Here is a 20,831-nt window from a genome sequence, read left to right as displayed (position 1 = left end):
GCTGTGACTGCACTATCGATCAATGGTTGCACTATCCTTTCTGCCTTTTTTTGCCTTTCATCACTCCGCGGTCGACAAATTGGAACCAGACTTGTCTGGGAGGATAAAAACACTGACGCAACACATCAACTAGCCTCACCAAGTCAGTGTACAGGCTAGTTACGCATTCGTGAACCTCAAACGGTTCTGAATTGAAGTGAACGAGGGGGCGCCTCCCAAGCGGATTGATTAACGTCAGACACACACTTTGCTTTATCTCCATTTCATCCTTACCAAGTGGGCGTAGTTTTAACAAATTCCAAAAAAGCCTCCTTTCCATCAACCCTTCATCCCCTTTTTTATTCATTAGATCGGTATTGATTATTGATCGATGCCCACCAAGAAGAAAAATATACACAAACTGTAGATGTCTCCGTATTCGTTGTCCCTGATGGGTACTGATATTTTCGTTCTAATTTGTTAATAAGGATGTCCAAGGATGCAATTTCGTGTCCTTTAACTCCTCTTGCTGTTCCCACTTTATCTCTGCAGGTTTTCCTTGGCAGATCCTAAAGTTGGAAAACTGCTCCACGTAAAGGCAGCGTGTCACGAAATTGACCTAGTACGGAAACCTCAGGGAAAAAACAGCATTTTGTAGGAGGAACGTTACAGCGGGTCCCCGTGCACACGCTACGGTCTCCTCAGCTCTCCTCAGCAGCATTTTCGTTGACTTTACTTGAATAGGCTGCTGAGGACACCTCATTTTCTTGCACGTGCGGCTCGTGCAGAACGGTGCTGCGTTGCAACTCATTTCGTAGGAAAGAACGCAACCGTTTGTACGACGATTAGGGAGAGATGAGCGGAGACACGCTCATTCTCTTAAAGGCAGCATACACGATTGAGGTGTGGTTTTAGGTAGTATTCGTATACGGGATGGACCCGGAGGAGGGTGATTCCGTCTTTTTCTATTGCCGTAAAAAACGGCCCGGAAGGTTTCGTTTTGGCGATTTTGTAAAGGTTTGGGCGGCCAGTCTTGTCCGTTTCCGGGCCGTTTTAGGAATTAGAAGATGGACGTCCTTTTACCCATCCCTTGATATTAATTTTTGTGCCTTTAATCTGCAACCTGAGCTCTACGTTTTCCCTACGTCAATTTCGTGATACGGTAACTTGCCATTCCTCTTACCAAGCTCATCTTGAACAAACTTGGTTCTGCTTGAGAAATTCAACTGAAGTGGAAGGTCTGTGTAATTTCCAGGTCCTTCCGTAAACTCCCACATTATTAGCTTACAAAAAATCATCTGTCACGAACATTTCACCTGCTCTTATTTCCATGTTTCATTTAAACTCTAGCCTCTACACCGGAATATGTTTGTGATTTTTGTCATTCTTTCCATTCATTTCCAGAGACAACAAATATCCTCGCTGACAGAACAAAAACAGTAATGTGAATGCAACAATTCCCTCTTAAATTTCTCATATTTTTTTTAATTTTCGCTCCAGAATTGGAAAACTACTTCGTATTCTATATAACACCTAAACTCATTCATGATCGGAAATTCAAGTCTCTTCACCTTCGCTCTGTGCATCCAGGAGTATTGGTTACTTGTACAAACTTTGCCTTCTGGAAAGAAGTCTTACTCTGATTCTAGAAGAAAAGTTGCTCAAATCAATCAGGTGAAGCTATCAAAGGTTCTGCTCCCGTCCGCACCTTCAATGCCACGACATTCTGCATCCAGTGGGTCGTCCACATCAACAAGGCCGTGAGTTCCGCACACAATTTCACTCAGCTGACCGTTCCAGCTTGTCATTATCCTGCATATATTTGGGGCACGTCAGCTGTGACGGATCGCGAATCGGGGGAAGGCGAAGGAAAGGGGGGAGTACGTGTGTCAAATAGATAGATGACATGCGCTGCGGAAGCGTTGTGCGACCATCTGGTTGTACACATTTGGAAATCACTACGCTGTTCTGGAGTGTCTTCTTCATGTATCGAAAAAATCTATTCGAAGCTAGAAACTGGGCATAAGGCAAAACTTTGGATCAGTATGCTCAAGAAAAGCCTCCCAAAGCCTCGACGCTCCCAGCTAAGTCTTAGTGGTTTCGACAGTACTGGTGAACTCGTTTCTTTATCACTCTCATCTTTCAACACCAACTAACTGTTTGGGGATGTTGTAATTGAAGGCTGAGAGTGATGAGCCGTTCGGAGATATTCTGTACGAAAATATCTATGAATAGCTAACGGTCAACTACATAAGCTTAAAGATGATGTTCTCCTGTGTACTGTCGTCATTTAACGATAGTTTATAGCGAATAAAAGAAAGAAAACAACAAAGGGAAATTGGCAGCACAAAGGTGAATATTCATTCGAAATGGAGTTTTCTGTAGAAAGATTCAAAGTTGGACGAAGAGAACATTAAGAGACTGAGCTATTCATTTCAGCATAAATGGAACAGATGTATATGTAAGAAACTGATCCTAGATGCTCCGTTGACTTCGTTGATGTCAGCGACTAAAAGCATCTGAATACGATGCTAATATTGAGCAGAGTGCCAGAAAACTAGTCAAAAAATTAATTAATTGCGGAAATTAATTGCACTAGGAAGTAAAAACCTAGTTTTCAAGAAGAAATGGGAAGAACAGCTGTTGCACGACGTTTTTGGTGGCATTTGGATATTGAATTGTATGAGTTATATTTCAAGAAAATAGCAGCAGTACGAAGTCTGAAAATCCTCTTATCACCCTTCGTCGGAACGACCTGAAGCTCGGCACAGTTGCTAAGCCGCTAACGCAACTGCACTACGAGCTTTAGTTTGTTTTGATCCGACCAGATCGAACATGGACGGCAGAGTACTTTGGTCCATAAGCACGGTGAAAATTTATTGTAGGAAGACTCACAAACAAAACCTTCTAGACGAAAAACGTGGGAACTTGCACAATGAATTTTCGACTCAGTGACAAATGAAGGAATCGTTTAGGAATTGAAATTTTCAAAGTAGCATTCAAGGAATGCAACGAAAACGCAAACACGTCGTGCTCCCTACGTCAAGAAATTAGAGAACTCATGAGTCCTTATCTCTCTGTTCATCCTACGAGTCACCCATCGGATTGACGAGATGAAACCATATATCATGAACTGGGGGTGGGATTATTACGAAGGAAATCTTTACCTTCCATATGTGTGATGAAATCCACTTTATGCAATTTCATTTTTTGTTAATTCTAGATGTGAAGTGCTACCTCCTTGGATAAACTGGTACCTATGAGTCCTGAATTTGCAGTGCTTGTTCTGCATTTTCGCTATTCTTGCAAACTACTAAATAGTCGGGTCAAAACGACGTGGACCATGGTGCAGTTGCGTAAGCGGCTGCGCTCAAAGCGGAGCGGTGCAGCGTAGCGGTTGGGATCGTGTAAGGATCCACGCTACTGCCACACACCTCTGCTTTTCGCCATGGTCCCACCTCGATTCCAACCGCTGTCTCCACCGCACTGCTTCCGAGCGCAGCCGCTTGCGCAACGGTCCGTGTTTCATGTTGTTTTGACCCGACTATATCTTGGTATCGCGTCGTTTCGCAAGTGCACCGAGCTTCTTCGAGTCTTTTTGACACTTCTACATGTACTGTTGAAAGAGGTTCTACATGGAAAACTTCGACAAACGCTGCTTCTCAAAAGAAGAGAATTAAAATTGAGTTTCAGTTAAAAACAACACATCGTTTCTTTCACAAAGCCACGAGGACCTAAGATTAAAGAATTGGGTGCCGTTTTTAAAATTGGAAAGCGCACCAGCGTGTTTATGTGGTTGAAAAATCAGCAATTGACAATCTCTATGTGTTCAATGTGCCAAAATACAAAAGTCCAATTTTCAGCCAATCAATACGTTCACGAGCTTCCTCAGCGACTTCGAATGGGCTGGACTCGAACCAGATACATTTTCTTTTTAACAAACGTGGAAGTCATAGCAGTATAACGACGTCAAGTAGCCAAGGTACTTCTTTTTCTTTGCGTTATCTTTTCCTCCAATGTGCCATTTTTGGTGGTTACTGTTTGTTCTGGGTTTCTCTTGTTATGAAAATTAGTGTTAGTTCGATGGTTTCGCTGACCTTCCAAAAAAAACCGCTACTACTGTTTCTGAGTTACTGTGAAATGTTCACCTTCCCAGAAACCTCCTCTCCCACGAGTACTACTTCATCGCATTCTGCACAAATGGAACAAATCATCAAGAAGAGCAAAGTGATCATGGTAACTCCACATACGGTGAGAATTCTGCTGTTTTTCGTGTGTTCGTATTGTGAACAATGCTTGGAACAGCAAGAACGAAATTTCTGGATTCTTTTAAGAGACGTTAACACGTCTTGTCGTCGAAATTATTCGAATTTCTTCAGTTTGGGAGAAGAAAACGTTTGGTAATATCGAAAATAATGGGTTGTCGAAAAAGTCGCGACCTTCTATATTTCTCAAAGGTCATTTATTCATACAAAGAAATTGGAGTTCTTGACTTTGAGGAATTGTGTTCCATAACGACAACTCGAGACAACATATAAGTTTGATCATCCATCAAAGTTATAGGACCACGTTTAATGTGTTGCCACACCCACCACACCCTCCTCATCTGGTGCCGTCAGATCTCCACTCGTTTCGTTCTCTTCGAAACTCCTTTCATCGTATAACATTCAATTCAGATGATGTTGCAAATCTGCATCTTACACGGTTTTTCCTTGATAAAGACAGATCCTTCTTCGAACAAGGAATAATGAAGCCCAATAAAAGATGGCAAAAAGTGATTGAAGAAAAGGGGCGATGTATCACTGATTGATCTTTGTTCTTTGTCTGAATATATGATGTTTGAAAAACATAGGAGAAATACGTCATGGCTTTTTCGACAACCCAATATGCATAATATCTTGGTTAGGATACTTACGAGCACGTTGAATGAAAATCCACTGAGCATAATTTGCTACGAAATGTTTGTTTCTGTTTTCATTGTCAAACCGCTTCTCACACTCGGACAAAGTGTGACGTCCGTGGAAGCATTCATGTTCACGTTCTTCTTTGGAAATCCTACTCTTGGGTACACCACCACTGGTGCATCCTGAAGGGAAGCGGTCAACGCCGAGACCTTTATTTTCTATCATTTATGCTGCTTTTAGGGTCGAGGATCGCTGCAGATCGATCGAAAAGACTTCTCAGAGCGGTTCGGTGCCGTGGAAGACACAGAGGGAGTCCAGCTCTGTTCACAGAGACCGCTCGCCAAACAACTTACTGCACCCAGTTTGCCACTCGCAACAAAGTTGCTCTACGTTGGAGAAGTTGTTTGGCAGGTTAGCTCCTCACGGAAGAATTTTGACACCGACTGCCGATCTTGTTGCTACTGGATTTTCTTGTAGATTGATGATATCGTGTATGTGGGATCACAGGATGCAGTAGCGAACATGAATCTACTCTGTCGGCTGAATATTGAATTCGTTTGCGATTTGTGCAATGAAGATGGCGAAGAGGCCAACAGGTGAGATTATTTCGTCTTTTCTTCTCGACTACATCTCTAAAGTAATGCGTACGTGCCCACTATTGCTTTTCAATCAGATTCAACCGTACTTGGATCTTAGTAGCCACGGCTGGTATTGTTCTTCATTAAAAGTTAACGTTTCAACGTTATCGCCTTCGTCAGAGCCTGAAAAATAGATTTTGCAAGTCCATCTACCTGCTCCTTTACTCAAATACACAAAATGCGTCCTCGTTTCCCATATGCAATCATCACGACGCCACCTGCACATGTTACGATACACCATTCCTGATGTCATGCAATCCCTCTCTCTGCCATGTGGTCGAACCACGCACATGGGAGTTGGGTAAAGTCGGTCATGTGCACGATTGCGTACCAACTGACACTTGAGGATCGCTGGTGGTATTTCCACAAGCCTCACGTCCTTCTGCAGACCCACTTGGTGCAATCAACTCCGCACCGCTCTGTTCATATCATCAGATACGTAAGGCAGACAGAACGGAATCTTTTCTGACCAATCCAATATTTTGGATCTTTGGAGAGCGCTGTGTGGCGGCTTGGCGATTAGGTGATGATCGAACGTTCACAACTAAACGATCACCATCCATCCAAAAAACCATACGGCCGCCTGACCGCGCGCCCGCGCTGCTGCGACCTCTGCTGGCGCCCTAACCCAAACTGCACCGTCTTGTACGCAACTGCGGCGTCACGATGGTGCACTGCAGCTCTAAGCGTTTTGAAGAGGCTTTAACTATGCACCACACATTTTTGAATTGTTCTTTTAGAACCTATGAGCAACGCTAAGCAGAGTTTTCACGGTTTCAGTCTCAGAAAGTTTCAATTCAGTTCAATTAAAATTTTGGTTAAAAAGAAGCTCAAATACACTGAAAAAAGGGAGGGGGGATTTTATTCTCACTGTAAAAATCCGAACGAATTTCCACGACCGTTGCCATAAGATGAACTATTTGGATTTTTTGGATTTTACGTCAAGCTAAAAGTGTTGATTTGAACGACCTTCTTCTTTCCCTACTTCCTTCGCTTCAGGAGGCGTTACGATTGTCCCTGCTTATGTCCTCGAAGATCTCAACACTTTCGTTACTTTGTCGCTATGGATGTGCCTGAAACCGAAAAGAAATGCATAGATGTGAGTTCTTTCTTTTCTCATCACCTTTTCTTCTCCCGCAATTTACTGTATTAGGAGAAATTGTTTCAAAGTGAAGTTGTGATAAAGGGAACTGGAAGTCGAGGAGTAAAATACAATTTGTTTTGTATTGTATTCTGTTATTATTTATTATTATTTTTACTTATTTATTTATTTATATTTATTCTGTATTATTCAGCTCAAAAAGGTTTCTGGATTCTTGAGATTCTCTTGAGCCTAGTTGAACACTACTTTAATTACGGGATCTGAATTCTTCGGAATTACGGGATCTTTAAAATATTACCTCATAAAAACCTTCTTAGCACTATTATTTCGTTTATTATTTCTACATTTTTTTTTCTGAACGCCACTGAAGTGAACACAGATAAATGTTTGGTTGCCAAAGAAACACCAGCTGCATAGTTGTATTTTGTGACCGATACGCGAAGTCTCCCACACGTTTAGAGTCGAATTTGTTCAGTGGAATAATGACGAAGAATCTAAAGTGTGCAATGAACAGGGTCAAGCGTAGCGATTGGACGCATCCTTCTCGAATACAACCCCACATCCCTTTGTTCTGCTTCTTCTTCTCTTTTAACGTGGGTGCGGCAGTTCTCGGTTGCTGCCAATTCAATATATTGGAAATTTCGTGTGTTTCGAAAAACTAAAATCGAAAATTAGCCGAGAAACAAATGGCAAATGTGAAATTCGGTAGCTGACAGAAGCGAAGAAACACGAAGTAGAAGAAGAAGCAAATTTGCTGCAACGTTGTTGTAGTACTGATATTGAAACATTTTTGTTGTAAAATCTATGAAATGTTTTTAGGTACTGATTAAAGCATATAATACGACAAAGAAAAGAGAAGAGTCAGGTGCATAAGTCGAATTAAAGAAGAACAATGAAGAAAAGAACTAAAAAACATTTTGTTTTGACATTGCGAAATGGGACGAAACAGGTTTGACGTCCCGCTGAGCCAAATTTTTGCAAAAGAGTTAGAAACCTGAAACCACTTCTAGTAGACGAAGAATTTAATTATGAGCTTTTTCAGCACTTTAAAGGTGAATTCAATGAAATTTAATTACCAAAAAGAGCAGAAGCTTAGATTCTGTGCACATTGTTAGATCTGGGAGATTCGCGACTAACTTCGTGATAAGGGGACCAAGAGACGGGTATAACACAGTCGGTAAGAGGTTGTGATGTCTGCACGATCAGTCGATTTGAGGTTCGACTGCGCTTCAATGTCAACTTTGCCTTTCAGCCCTCCAAGGTCCATAAATTGGTGCCAGACTTGTCTAATAGGATAAAAACACTGACAAACACTGACTTGACACATTGGCAAGTTACTGTACAGCGCAGTTACACGTCCGAAAACCTCAAACGATTTTGAATTGAAGTGGTGGCGCATCCCATGCGGATTGATTAACGCCAGACACCATATCCTTTAATCTTTAAGGGGAACAAAAGAGATATTCTGGACAGCTTTTCAGAGAAAGTTTCCCCTACAAAACGGTTATATCATTTTCTCCTACTTCCCAGTCTTTTTCCCATCAAAAGTTTGGAAAAGCGACGATATTCTGGAAATCGCGAGATATATCTTTTGATAGAGAAAATCCTCGGCTACAATACAATGGAAGAAGATCTGCAAAACATTAAGTTGCTCTGAGTTATCTGAGTTATGAGAATTTGTTCAAGAAAACAGCATACACCTTTCCGCGCACGAGCAAAACTCGGAATTTTAGCAAGCTTCCTATTCCAGAAATAGGAACTGCTTTTTACAAATCACTTATGTACTCGTAGAGAGGAACTAGGGAGACCTCCATATGCAGAATTTCTTCTTTTCGGGCCGTCCGATCCTCTCAAAATTTAGATGGTAAAAATCCAAAAAAAAAAACACGAAAATTTTTAAATTTTCTCCTATCAAAATTCCAAGAAAGAGTCACTAGAAAGTCTCCAAGAACTGCAGTGTGACCGCTTTGTAGAGCAAACCTTCTCCTGTGAAATCCATCCAATGTATTTCTCTAAGTCCTCTTACAAAGGAAATTATTCGCGACCTCCCAACTCAACAATGTGCACAGATTCTGAGACGTTTTGGTTATTAATATCTATTAAATCCACTTTTAAAATCCTGAGAACTACTTGTAATTGAACTAGTCATATGTTAGGGGTGGTTTCAAGTTTATAACTCTTTGCAAAAATTTGACTCAGCGGGGTGTCGAACCTACGTCGTCCCATTGTCACATTGTCAACGGTTGTACATCTTCAGAACAAAATGTTAGGGCTTCCACGGTATAGTCCTGAGCCTGAAACATAGTATAATATTTTGTAATGTATTAACTCAAGACTTAATACTACGTAATATTTTGTTCTGATTATCATGTTATTCTTCATTCAGTACTGCCCATCGCACGTTCCCTGATGATCCAAGTTTTGCCTTATCTATATCTTTATCGCTAGTTTTAACGGCGATATCATGATAAAATGCAAGAGTTGATTTCTGTTTTGATCTGCTAATGTTTGTTCGCAAAGTTGGTATTCTTTGCTATTTCAGTCTAAAGTGAACATGACTGTGCTGTTTGATCAGTTTTGCGATCTCGTCGAGCGAGGAAGGAAGGCAGGGAAATCCGTTCTTGTTTGTAGTGCAAAAGGAAGGAACAGGTACTAACGATGTCAAAATCTTTGAGTCATTCAAATGCTGCAGGAAATGGACAGTGTAGAGAGAGTCACTATGAGGTAGTAATCAAGCTTCGTTGCAGAGCCCCTGCGTTCTGTGCAGCGTATCTGATAAGCAAAGAGAGGATGAGCCGTCAGCAAGCAGTCGCAAAGGTTCTTGAACAGGTACGTTATTGTAAATGGTGGATACCGTAAGCGAACCTCTACCAATCACTAGAAAATATTACTTTTTTCCTCCTTTTCCATTTTCTACTGTTTTTGAGAAGAAAATGTATTTCAAATTTGAAAAAGTAAAGGTCATCTTTAGTTTTCAAGGAGAGTAGGAAAGTGTTTCTTAGGGTGATCGACAATAGCAATACATTGCGTGGAAAAAGCTTCCGAATTCCCTCTATTCCACCTCTGCAACATCTTCGAGTACTTTTGTTTGTTGCTTATTCGCAATCACTATCACCTTCTCTCTTTTGCCCATTTGGTTCCGATGTAAAACCATTGCATTAGGATAATCCTTCTTTGTAACACGATGATCCTTATAAGAAACTCAACCAATGACTAGGAGTTTTTTTTTGGCTGTGCTTTGCTCTCCGTTTTTCCGTCATCTGCATCGAATTTGGACAGACAGCCTGGCTATGAGTTTGAAACAGCATAACACCGTAACCTCACATCCTAGGCCTTATAGTGTCTTGGATATCACATCACAGTGTCTTGGTTGTTGATCTTTACAGTGAATTTTCTGCGATCGCTAGGTTCAAAAAGAATAAGAGGGAGGTGAATGCCTGACGCAAGGAGAGATAAACAATAAAATCAACAAAATAGTTCATACTTAGTTTCGTGAAAATGATTTATGAGTTAGTAAGCGGTTTCATTTATTGCCTTAATGAAAATAAACAATAAAAAATAAAATAGTCGCAAATACTGACTTTGTCGTTAACAGCTTCAAATTATACTTGTCAATTTTTTCTACAAAGTTTACTAGAAGATGTTAAGTGATCCAATTACAATATAACAAATGAGATTATGTAACAATGTTATTTTATTGTGTAAAGAGATTACTCACTGTATTCTTGGATTTTTCGAATGCCAACCGGAGCAGACTGGGTAACTGCTAAGTCTAATATTAAAACGGGACCGTCTTGCGCTCTTTTTTGGAAACAGAATTTAGATGCCTTCCCTTAGCCATCGAAAAACATAAAAAATCGCGTTCTGGATTCCCCGTTGATTTTCTGCTCAAATATTTTTCAGCGAACGAGGGAGAAACTCGCTCGCGTTCTTTGTGCCCCTGTAATAGAAATTTTACTGGGTTAGAAACATGATGATGTCAGTGAAATTTGACCAAAAGTGCGAATATGTATTGAGTTGCAGGTTCGGTGAATGTCTGTTTCCTCCTTTTTTCTCATTTAGTGCTTATCCTGATTTGCGCAGGTTAATCTCGTACGTGCTGAGAACCGTTCGAAAGTGGTGGGGTGAAGAGTGAAAAAATCTGGCAGAAACGATTCATAGAAACTTGATGGGGAACATGGAGTTCGGGGTGTGGATTACGAAGATGTGTGCGGTTGTTCTCAAATCCCGGAAATCGTCTTGAAAAGCGGCGTGGGATCTGCGTTTGTTCCCACGAAGAACGTAGAACGCCCCCCTCGTACGCGCTCCGGGGTCCCCTCAGCAGTCTATTCCTTTGTTTTACTCGAATAAGCTTGTGAGAAGACACCATAGATCTTCGACTGCTCGCTCCTGGCAGCTGCTCAACAAGAGTGCAGGCTTTTCACGTGCCTCGTAGGAATAAGCGCCATTTCCCACGCCATTTTTCAGGACGATTAGTAGGGATTGAGCGGGACCACACTTATATTCGTTATCTACACCCCAACTCTATGTTTTCCATCAGCTTTCCAAACTATTCCGTCATTTTTCTCGTCATTTTCGTGTTACGCTGCTTTTAAAGAAACACAGGAGAATGAGTCGAGGGGTTTGACTCGGTATGAGGGAGAAGTCTGTAAGCATGAATGGAGCAGCTAACCAATCTTCTTCGCTAGGAATTCTGTATTGCTTTCTGGGGAACAATAAAAAACAAATCTGCGTTTTCCAACGACGATTCCGCAACGGATATTTCACGTCATAATGCTGACTCATCCTATAAATCAGACAAAACTGTTCACATTCCCTTTTCCGCCTTAAAAAGTGGATTTTCTCAAGCAACGCTAAGCTCCAGACAATTTTGACGTAGCTCACTTGTCTCTTTCAGATGAGCACTATGCGACCAGCTCCGAACATTTCGGATTTCATGCAAAGGGCCCTGATGAGGTACCAATCGTCGAAGGGAATCCAGGGGGTGCACGACACTTCGCACACCATCCCTTTGTTCAGCATTAAAAGAACTGCATGGACGTAATCGCATTTCAAATAAAGCTGCAGCCCTCACATTCCTCATCGCTCATGTCGTTTCACAAATCTCATTTATTGCCTTCAGTTGGTCTCATTCTCAGAGCACTTCCCTCCTCCTCTCTTTTCTCCTTTCACGGCAATAGAAGTATCATACGTCCATGTCACTCTTCAAACCGCTTCGCCTTGAATTGCGTTTTCACTCTTTTACAATCACTGATTGATACGTGACTGTTCTTCTTCGCCTACAATCGTTTAATGCTTTCTTCTTGTATAAATATTCGAAAGAAAAAATCAAATTAGCCTCTCAGAGGGCCTCCACTCAGAAAGGATTAGCTCTACAGCTGCAAGCGTCGCAGCAGCTAATTAACCACTGATTTATTTGATTTTCCTTCGGGAAGCGTAGAGAAGCGTAGAGCGTGTTCATACTCCTCCACAAAAACTACAGTCAAACATCTGTGGATAGAAAAAGAGAGAGTTGACAGGTCTGAACGAATAGAACTTATCACATCAAAGAACAAAAAAGGAAAATCATATCAGAATTCTAGATCCGTATAATTTCGGAGCAAAACACAAACGATGCCTTTCCATTAATTCCAAATTGCACCTGGATGGAACAGGACTCTCAAATTCTGATCGCTCCGAGCTTTTCCATGATTTTCAGGAGCACCGACTGAGGGACTTTGCAAACAAACTGGTCGAATTCGGTTGTTGACAGTGATAGTGGTTGTGCTATTGACAAATTTCGTGTCCTAGAGGAAAACTATATATAGTTAGCTAAGTCAGAAAAAATGTTTCGACTAACTTAACATTTCTTCATAAATCCTTACAATTATCAACAATCAATTACTACAATCCTTTCCCCAATTATCTATTAATGGAGGGATGTCTTCTTTCAGCAAACAGTTAACAAACAACAAATGAATCCCAGGACTCCAGTAAAAAGATTCAGTGAAAGATAAGGAGAATCTTGTCCAGAATTCTTCGCTTCGGGACTCTTATTTAGAACCACCTTCTAGGCAGGAACGATGCTAATTGCTTGACGTCAGATAGATCCAACGATGGATAACTGCAGAAATCATTCATTTCAATGCTCGTAAGTTGCAGTGTGGGACGTGAAGTGTAGGGGAAAGAACGGAAGAAACGAATGGAATTTATTCATGCTTCTTCTGGAAGTGACACGTATAAGACACACTCTGTACATCTTTATTCAGATTTGTAGCACGTTTTCTCAGCCTATCTTGTATGTTTGAACATTCGTGTAGACGATCTAACTGCTGCCACTGAAAGAAACGTTAAAATTAGTGGATTTACATCAAGAATAAGGGAGAAAGCGTCTGGTGTTATTCAACCCGCTTGGGATGCGTCAACTCGTTTAGTTCACCATAGTTTTGAGGCTCAAGATCTCGTCCTAGCGTAGATAGTGACTTCCGAGGACTGACAAATTAACAATATGTTTTTAACCAGTGTTTCATCCTTTCAGACAAGTCTGGTACCTGTCTATCGTATCGGAGGGATGAAAAGCACAAGGGCACTTTCGAACCGTCGATTGCGCCGTCCCCGTAGCGGAGCCTCTTACCTGCAGCACTATAACTGCCCCACTATAACTGTCCAGAAAAATAGCTTACCTGTAAGTCCATTTCAAAGCGCAACTATTCTAATACGGACACGCACGCTCTTTTCAGCTTTTGTCAACACTGTCTCCACAAAGCAGAGGCGCATATAACAATATGAGGTTCAGCTACGACCGAACGGTCCATGACTCATAACGGCACTAGGTCAACCTAGCCTTTCATCTCTCCTGATCTTCAAATTGGTTTCAGACTTGCTTGGACGGTTACGATAGATCGGCTAGTCCAGAAAATCATTCACTGGGCCGCATATAGGTTTATAAACATTTAACGATTCAGAATTGAAGTAAATCCTATAGATCCTATAGCAAAAGAATTGATAAGCACTAAGAATTTCATCCTTCATTGTTACCTCAACAAGGCCAAGAAAGTGACGTCGGATAACGCTTAAGGGTACTATAGTGACTTACTTTTAATTTGTCTAGTAAATACTATAGGAACGTCGAAATATAACTCGACAGAAATAGAAAAGAACCCACGTTGAAAGTGTGGCACACAACGCAAGGCCGACTATAGTCTCGATGATCACCAGGATACTGCTTACTCCAACAATAATGGCCTCGATAAGAAGAACTGAAAAAGGTTGTGCAACTCTGTCTGAAATACCTAGTTTTGTTCCTTTTCAGTTTTTAATTTCTTTCCTTCTAGTTTCGAATGACATATAATCGTCTTGCCCATCCTTGTGTTCTACTAAGGGATCGTGATAAAGCACAACTCGACTGTGAAATCGACGTGTTTCATTGATTCTCCCAAGTATGTGCAAATCTCTCGCCAATTTGAAAGACTGGCTATATATTCTAACATACCGCATAGTTTTTTGGCAGCATTCATACCAAATACAGGGAACAAAGTTGTGTAGGAAATACAATCGCTGCCTTTCCCAAGAAAATTCTGGCTATGCTTGCCGAGTCTCTCCCTCTTGTGTACTGTAACAATTCAGTTAGGTTTTACTCAGAGTAACGACTAGCTATTCCAAGATGTTTTCTTTTGCAGAGTTCTAACCACCAAAGTTCAAATAAACAATAATAGAATGGAAAAGTTGATTCAAATTAATTAAAAACAGCGAAAGTATTAGTGTTAGCAGTTTCTTACATCGTATACCTAATTCGTGAAAAAGATGACTGCGGCAAAATTTAGAAGGAGTCGTATGGAAAATTATAGATCCAGACAATTTTTTTCTGATTCATAATTGTTTGAGGCAGATCAGTCGGTAGATAATAATGGTGAATAAAATACGGAATTCTCAACTTTGACATTTTGAACGTACGAGCTATATAACCTGCACTGTTATATGGCGAAAGCTTCCCCTACATTGCAAAAAGGTGCTGTCGTCCAGCACATCGCCAAAGTCCACAACCTGAAAGGTCAACGGCCTGAAGAGAGCATGCAATCTTTGGCAAGAACCATTCGTTTCGTCACGCTGAACTGCCGGACACTGTCGAGTGAATTCCAACAAATTGCCGTGTCTAAAGTTTTGCGATACCTCTCTGTGCCGTTTGCTGCACTGCAGGAAACACGCATGAGTGATCGGCCCGTCATCAGCACCGAAAAGTTCATCATAGACTGCAGCGATGCTGATAAGAAGAAGGTAGGTGGCTCCGTGGTAGCTGTGAAGAACGATTACAACAAACTCATGGAGGAATTTGGCTCAACGTTGCCTAGATGCGCCTTCGTACGACTGCGGGATCGCAGAGCACGTAAGCGCTGGATCATAGGTGCCCACGTTTAAGAAAAATCATCGACGCCATCAGCTCACGTGGCAGAGTTCAACCTTTTTAACGCCTGAAGAGCAACGCAAGCGGAAGATGAGAACTCTCAAACTTCAGCTCGACTATGTTCTGACGAGGAACACTCCTCAGTCGGATATGCGGTGGTCCCGCCTCAATCTCAACTGCTTGCTTCACCGCTTTTAGCCAAGGTGCACCGAACGTCAGGTCGTTTTGAGTCTACTATAAGCTATTCAGAGCCCCAGCGCTTGGTTTCAAAATCCAAGCATCGCGTGCGCCAGCTGAACGCGTTCGACGACAGCTTGTCGAGCACACGTTAAAGGCATCACCCCACGAATCTGAGGTGGTGCAGATTTCAGGTGGAGTATTCGTATACGGGATGGGAGACTACGGGAGGGAGGTGATTACGTCCATTTCTTGCTAATTGCCGTAAAAAACGGCCCGGAAGATGCGGCGCCGCACAAGACTGGCGCGCTCCAATCGAATCTCTTGTAGAAAATGGTGTGTGAAAAGGGAATGAAGCCGTATCTTCCGGGCCGTTTTTTACGGCAATTAGGAAAAAATGGACGGAATTACCCCCCTCTCCGTAGTCTCCCATCCTGTATACGAATACTCCACCTGAAATCTGCACCACCTCAGATTCGTGGGGTGATGCCTTTAAACCAAATCGAACCAAGTCGAGAAAAACATTGTTAATGTCATTGGTGAATATGGAAATTGAATTGAAATGAAATGAGTGAGAAGTTCTAGTATTGTCGAACATTTAAATTATAAATCCGGAAAAGTGCATTATACATGACATGGTCGTGTCTCATACCATCATAGGAATTTGTGTAAGAGAAACACGCTTTAAAAAGATCTACTAGAAGAAGTAGAAATTAAAAAAAAAACGAATAGGTTCCAGTTATGTTTGTTTGAAATGGCTCCTACCATAGTTCTGAAAAACGGCCAAGTAGAGGAGAATCAATAACAAAGGAACGCTAAGAAGTATCGAGAATCCCAGAAAGACCGGCGTTTCCGTCAAGTTTCCTCGGCTTCCTAAAAGCTTCGAAGAAGGAGATCGTTAGTTCAATGGTGTGAAATACTTACCCCACGATAGTCGTATAGCTTCAATCGGTGCAAATGCAAGTATTATCAGGAGTTCTAGAACACGTACGTGATATTGGTAGGGTAAAACTGAACCTAAAATCACGAGTAGAAGTAAAAAGAAAAGAAATAAATCTGAAGAAATTGTATATTGAATACAGTCACAGTTAGAGGTATCAATTCCGATCGAAGCCTTTTCGGGAAAAGAGGATAAAGTCCCGTCGATACGTCATGAAGCAGCTACGTAGCGGTGGCAGTCAAAGCGGCGCGATGGAGACAGCGGTTGGAATAGAGGTGGACCATCGCGAACTGCAGCGATGAGTGGCGCTAGCGAGAGTCCCCCATCGCCTAACCGCTACGCTCCACCGCGCTTACGGCTTCGAGCGCAACCGCTCACCTAACTGCACCGAGGTTCATGTCGTATTGACCCGACTATACCGTTCAACCCCCATGTTGAAAATGAACATAACCAGTTCCCGTTGAATTATTTTCTACACAGAACATCCATATATATGCAAATTTTAGTCTTCAAATAGAGTGCTTAATATACGACATACACTTTCTTAACAAATTAGTTTCTTCCAGACAAAAACCAATAAGCAGTCCGAAATATGCAAGATCTAATTATCAAATCCGTTTTCTCGGGTACAAAGAGAGAAACGTTGTTACCCGTATTAATTTTTATCCAAGCGCTATCGCTAGAGCGTTCCCAGAAGTGGGAACAGTTCACAATTAACCTGTCGATGTTCAAGAAGGTCTGGATAAATTTTCAAAGATTTTCTTGCGTCATGACTCGAGCAGCATTTGCCAAGGCCGTGGTTACATTAAACGCAGCAAGATTAATTCGCAACAGGAATTTGAGGTTTAAGATTAAATTCAGGGATTGTTGGCATCGAGCATCGAGATCCGTACATCAATTTCGAACAACACTAATGAATTGAATAATCGGTTTACGGCACATCTGGCCTATACTGCTCCGCTCGGTGCGAGTGTGGTCTTCTCAAGTGCTAGTCGAGTCTTCTCACCTTCACGGAGAGCAGCGGTTTTTTTACGGGGTCTTCTACCAAAAAGTCCGATGGCACATAAACAACTTTGGGCGTTTCTGAAAATCGCACAGAAATCTTTGAAAATTTAGCCAGATCTTTTGAACGTCGACCGATGGGATTTGGATTGCTATAAAGATCTCTGAGAATCTTGATATCATTTCTTTCAATAGTTTTTCTTGGTATTCTTCGTGATAACTTTCTACTTCTCAAAACGTAGACAAATTCTGGTTACAGTGTTTGAATAAAGATTATGTTGAGGGACAACAAATTTTTTTTCTTGGCATCGGCTTTAATAACTAGCTCTCACATAGTTGGGTCAACGTTTTGTTTTTTTACCCATGCCTAGAACAAATTAATTTGTTAATAAAGCATAAAACATCGCAAAAGAGCTACAGGAAGAAGGAAAATAACGTAAATAATGTAAGAACTAAGAAATTATTAAACTTTTTTTTGTTCGCCCTATTTCCAACAAATCTGAAATTGCATATTTTTTAAAACAAATTTCATGTTTTCATTCTGTATTTTCCGCTTTTATTTAAAAACGGAATTGCATTTCCCACATCGTCATATTTAGTAGATTTAACAGAAAGAAAACGAAAAAATGGACCAAAAATTCGATGAGAAAAAAACTGCTAAACTTCTGTCCGCCACTGTATAAATTGGTTAAATTCAAATTCAATTAAACCGTGTTTTGAGCAGATTTCTACACTCTACGACAATGAAACCAAAATTAGAGACACTTTTTACTATTTGCATGCTTCGCGGATATTCCTTAAGAATATGCGCATAGAGAATTTGCAAATCACAACCAATTTTGACGCTAATGTGCTCCATTGCTCCTAGCAATGAAGTGGAGGTGGATACGGACTTAATCGTTCATTACAGAAATATGTACAGCAACAGTCTAATCATTCTACTCAGTAAACAGCATGAGCGCTCCATTCATAGTGAGATCATTATTGTTAACTATGTCGTTCACTACGTCTTATTTCTATGAAAACATATTTCTTGGTTATTTTTGTAAAAATAGTGAGGAAAAATCGATGTCAAGGGAACATTGCCAAATATTCTTGATCATTAACGTACATATCTGTTGAATAAAATTTTATATTCTACCCTGGTAGAGACCTACCTTTGTAGAAATATATAAAAATCATTGCAATGAAGAACATCACAGAATATATACGGTGGGCATGAATAAAAAGCTCATAGACTAACGACGACCTCTGCAAATAAATAAATAAATCACTAAAACTTAGCGATCTTAATATACTGGTTAAAAAACTTGTAAAACTTGCCACATTTGATGTCATAGTTACGAAATTATTCCACAGTGCATTTTTGTTCGCATGTAGAAGCGGTCACCTAGCAACGTGATGGCGGTGGACGCCGTCAAGAGGGTCAGACGATGGGCATTCCCTCTCAAACAGCACCGTGGTATACGAACAGACATATTTTGATATCTCTTCTCCAAACAATTCAACGCCTATGCTAAAAAGGATGCAAAAGAATCTATTTGTGCACACATATACATACATCTTCAGCACAGGAGGGATCCTACTGGATGAGCATGCAAATTGTGCGTACTATATAAAATAATAGTTATCTAATTGTGAATCTGAATATCTTGATCGACACTGCGTTAGACAACCATCCTACGCTTCAATACATCTACAAAGCGGACTTTGCTTCCATGAGAAGTTGAATAGAACATATACGTTTGGAGCATAACACACACGTGTTCTAAGCAGACTCAAAGTAACGTAGGCACCTTCTGGTTTTCGCGCTGTACATGGAATAAGGAAGCTAGAAGTTATAACCGTACTATGCCTTGTGCGATTCAATAATAGCTATAATCGAGTAAAATTTTCACATTCTCAAGCAACACTTATGGGATGTAGTTTGCACTCACCCCACTAAACGTTTCGCTTGAGGAATTAACAGAGGAAAGAAACCTAATCTTTGAATGATATGATCTCATCGCTTAGTTCTTCTGCTTTACGGTCGTTCTCTGGTTAAGTTCAAAACAGCTCGAGAGTCAAGATCAATTTAGTAAACAGCACAGGGGAGTGTAGCGCAGTCGGCAATCAACGGTTCAAAACCGCCATGGTACTAATCAACCTTTTCCTCTGTCTGGAGTCGGTAAAGTGCTGCCGGACTGGGAGGATAAAGACACTGGCTTGATACAACGGTCAGCCTCCACAAGTCATTGTAGGGTAGATACGCGTTGGTAAATTTCAAATGATTCTGGATTAAAGTGAACGCGTTGGTGCATCCCAAGCGAATTAATTAAAGGCTTAACTAAGAGGATAAAGGATAAAGTCACTGGCGTATCAACCCACTTGGGATGCGCCAACGCGTTTTACTGGAATTCGTAATCGTTGGGGTTTTGGAATGCGTGTTGGCCTATACAATGACTAGCGGGGTCAGCCGATGATCAAGCCAGTGTTTTTATCCTCCCAGACAAGTCTGGTACCAATTTATCGACCCCGGAGGAATGAAAGGCTTGGTTTGCACTAGGGCGGTTTCGAACCCTCGACCGTGTGGCTACAACGGACCTCTAACCGACTGCGCCACACCCGTCTTAACTAAGAACACACTAAACTATATACACCAAGTATACATTTGGATTTGAATTGTCCCATTTGTGTAAAATCACCCCAACCGCCAGATCAGAGATCCCTGTGTTTCCCTCTAATCCTGCTTCATACACCAATTATTCACAGTCAGTCTTGTCCATAGCTTTTTCCAACATGTGTCCTACTAACGGTGAGCTCTGTTCTAATGAGTGCTTGAGAAACCATAGCCTCAAAGCATTGGGTAACGTCTGTACCGAAATACTTGAAAGAATGACAACAAGTCTGACTCTTTTTCAAAAGTGGTGTTTGCTCGTGAACCAGAGGTTAGCGAAAAAGCAAAAATTACTTATTTCAAATTAAACGCATAACAAATGTATGTAGACCCAGACATTTTTCCTGCAGATCTTTCTCTTTTTTTTTAATGTAACAATGACACAACTGCGTACGTCCGCCTTTGTTCAGAACTACCACATTTAGCGTAAACTCGATCAGAGCCGATATCAACAGAAAAGCGGTGGTAAGTTATAAAATCTTTCACTATTTGGGAGTGCGTCGCTCATCCATCCTTTCAACCGCTAAGGAAGCTTCAAAGTGCAAGCAAGACACCAGTTTCAATACATCCGTGCACAACTTTCCGTACTGCATTCTTCGCTGTTCTCTTAGTTTAGAATTGCATAAAGATAATTTTTTGAAGCTGGAGCATAGCCGTCGAGTCAAAAGGGACCGAGTTTGACTTGACTTGACAGCAGAAATGGTGTCATCGCCTGCGTCGTCGCCAAGGCGTGGTCTCCTTGAACACCTCGTCCTCTTTCAAGCTTCTGAATTTGCAACAGGCGATAGCACAGAATGCATCCATTCTTTACTGTTTCATAGCTTGTGAGCCAAGACATCTCGCATGTACTGCGTATCGACACCGAGCACCTCAGCTCTCACCTCAGCTCAGAGAGTTGTTACCAAATGATTACATTAAATTTAGCCGTATTCACGTTTGGCGTGGGGTGCTGGTCAACAGCACCTTTTTATAATATCTGGGTAAATTCCACTATTAACCGTGGAGGGCTAACTGAGGACTGGTGGAACTCTTGAATGAATATTGTACCGCCTC

General features: G+C 41.2%; 3 protein-coding genes across 8 annotated transcripts; 2 read left to right on the top strand and 1 right to left on the bottom strand.

The window, feature by feature from the left end:
• Positions 1-1,524: 1,524 nt before the first annotated feature.
• Positions 1,525-11,667, top strand: RB195_019413 (uncharacterized protein; the record flags this gene model as incomplete). 3 transcript variants are annotated; one of them, XM_064187248.1, is made up of 9 exons in its annotated part: positions 1,693-1,739; positions 3,843-3,961; positions 4,136-4,230; positions 5,124-5,294; positions 5,361-5,479; positions 6,521-6,620; positions 9,166-9,272; positions 9,371-9,452; positions 11,521-11,667. In XM_064187248.1, the coding sequence occupies 9 exons, from the start codon at positions 1,693-1,695 to the stop codon at positions 11,665-11,667; spliced, it is 987 nt and encodes a 328-aa protein (XP_064043127.1). The 3 variants fall into 3 exon arrangements, with proteins under 3 accessions (XP_064043129.1, XP_064043127.1, XP_064043128.1); XM_064187246.1 differs by lacking the exon at positions 1,693-1,739 and adding an exon at positions 3,428-3,495; XM_064187247.1 differs by lacking the exons at positions 3,843-3,961; positions 4,136-4,230; positions 5,124-5,294; ... (3 more) ...; positions 9,371-9,452; positions 11,521-11,667 and having other exon boundaries at positions 1,525-1,743.
• A 1,260-nt stretch (positions 11,668-12,927) lies between these two features.
• On the bottom strand, positions 12,928-18,460 carry RB195_019411 (uncharacterized protein; the record flags this gene model as incomplete). Of its 4 annotated transcripts, XM_013452001.2 has the most annotated exons (9): positions 12,928-12,940; positions 13,768-13,861; positions 14,095-14,214; positions 15,946-16,053; positions 16,105-16,197; positions 16,261-16,294; positions 17,127-17,203; positions 18,280-18,373; positions 18,446-18,460. In XM_013452001.2, 9 exons carry the CDS (start codon positions 18,458-18,460, stop codon positions 12,928-12,930), a joined length of 648 nt encoding a protein of 215 aa, XP_013307455.2. The 4 variants fall into 4 exon arrangements, with proteins under 4 accessions (XP_013307455.2, XP_064043123.1, XP_064043124.1 ...); XM_064187243.1 differs by lacking the exons at positions 12,928-12,940; positions 16,261-16,294; positions 17,127-17,203 and adding exons at positions 13,001-13,094; positions 13,154-13,258; XM_064187242.1 differs by lacking the exons at positions 16,261-16,294; positions 17,127-17,203.
• Positions 14,580-15,017, top strand: RB195_019412 (uncharacterized protein; the record flags this gene model as incomplete). Its single annotated transcript, XM_064187245.1, has 1 exon — positions 14,580-15,017. The coding sequence occupies one exon, from the start codon at positions 14,580-14,582 to the stop codon at positions 15,015-15,017; it is 438 nt and encodes a 145-aa protein (XP_064043126.1).
• Positions 18,461-20,831: the final 2,371 nt, after the last annotated feature.

Source organism: Necator americanus, chromosome II (genome assembly GCF_031761385.1).
Source record: "Necator americanus strain Aroian chromosome II, whole genome shotgun sequence".
NCBI classification, from domain to species: domain Eukaryota; kingdom Metazoa; phylum Nematoda; class Chromadorea; order Rhabditida; family Ancylostomatidae; genus Necator; species Necator americanus.
This window is presented reverse-complemented; position numbering and strand designations above follow the sequence as displayed.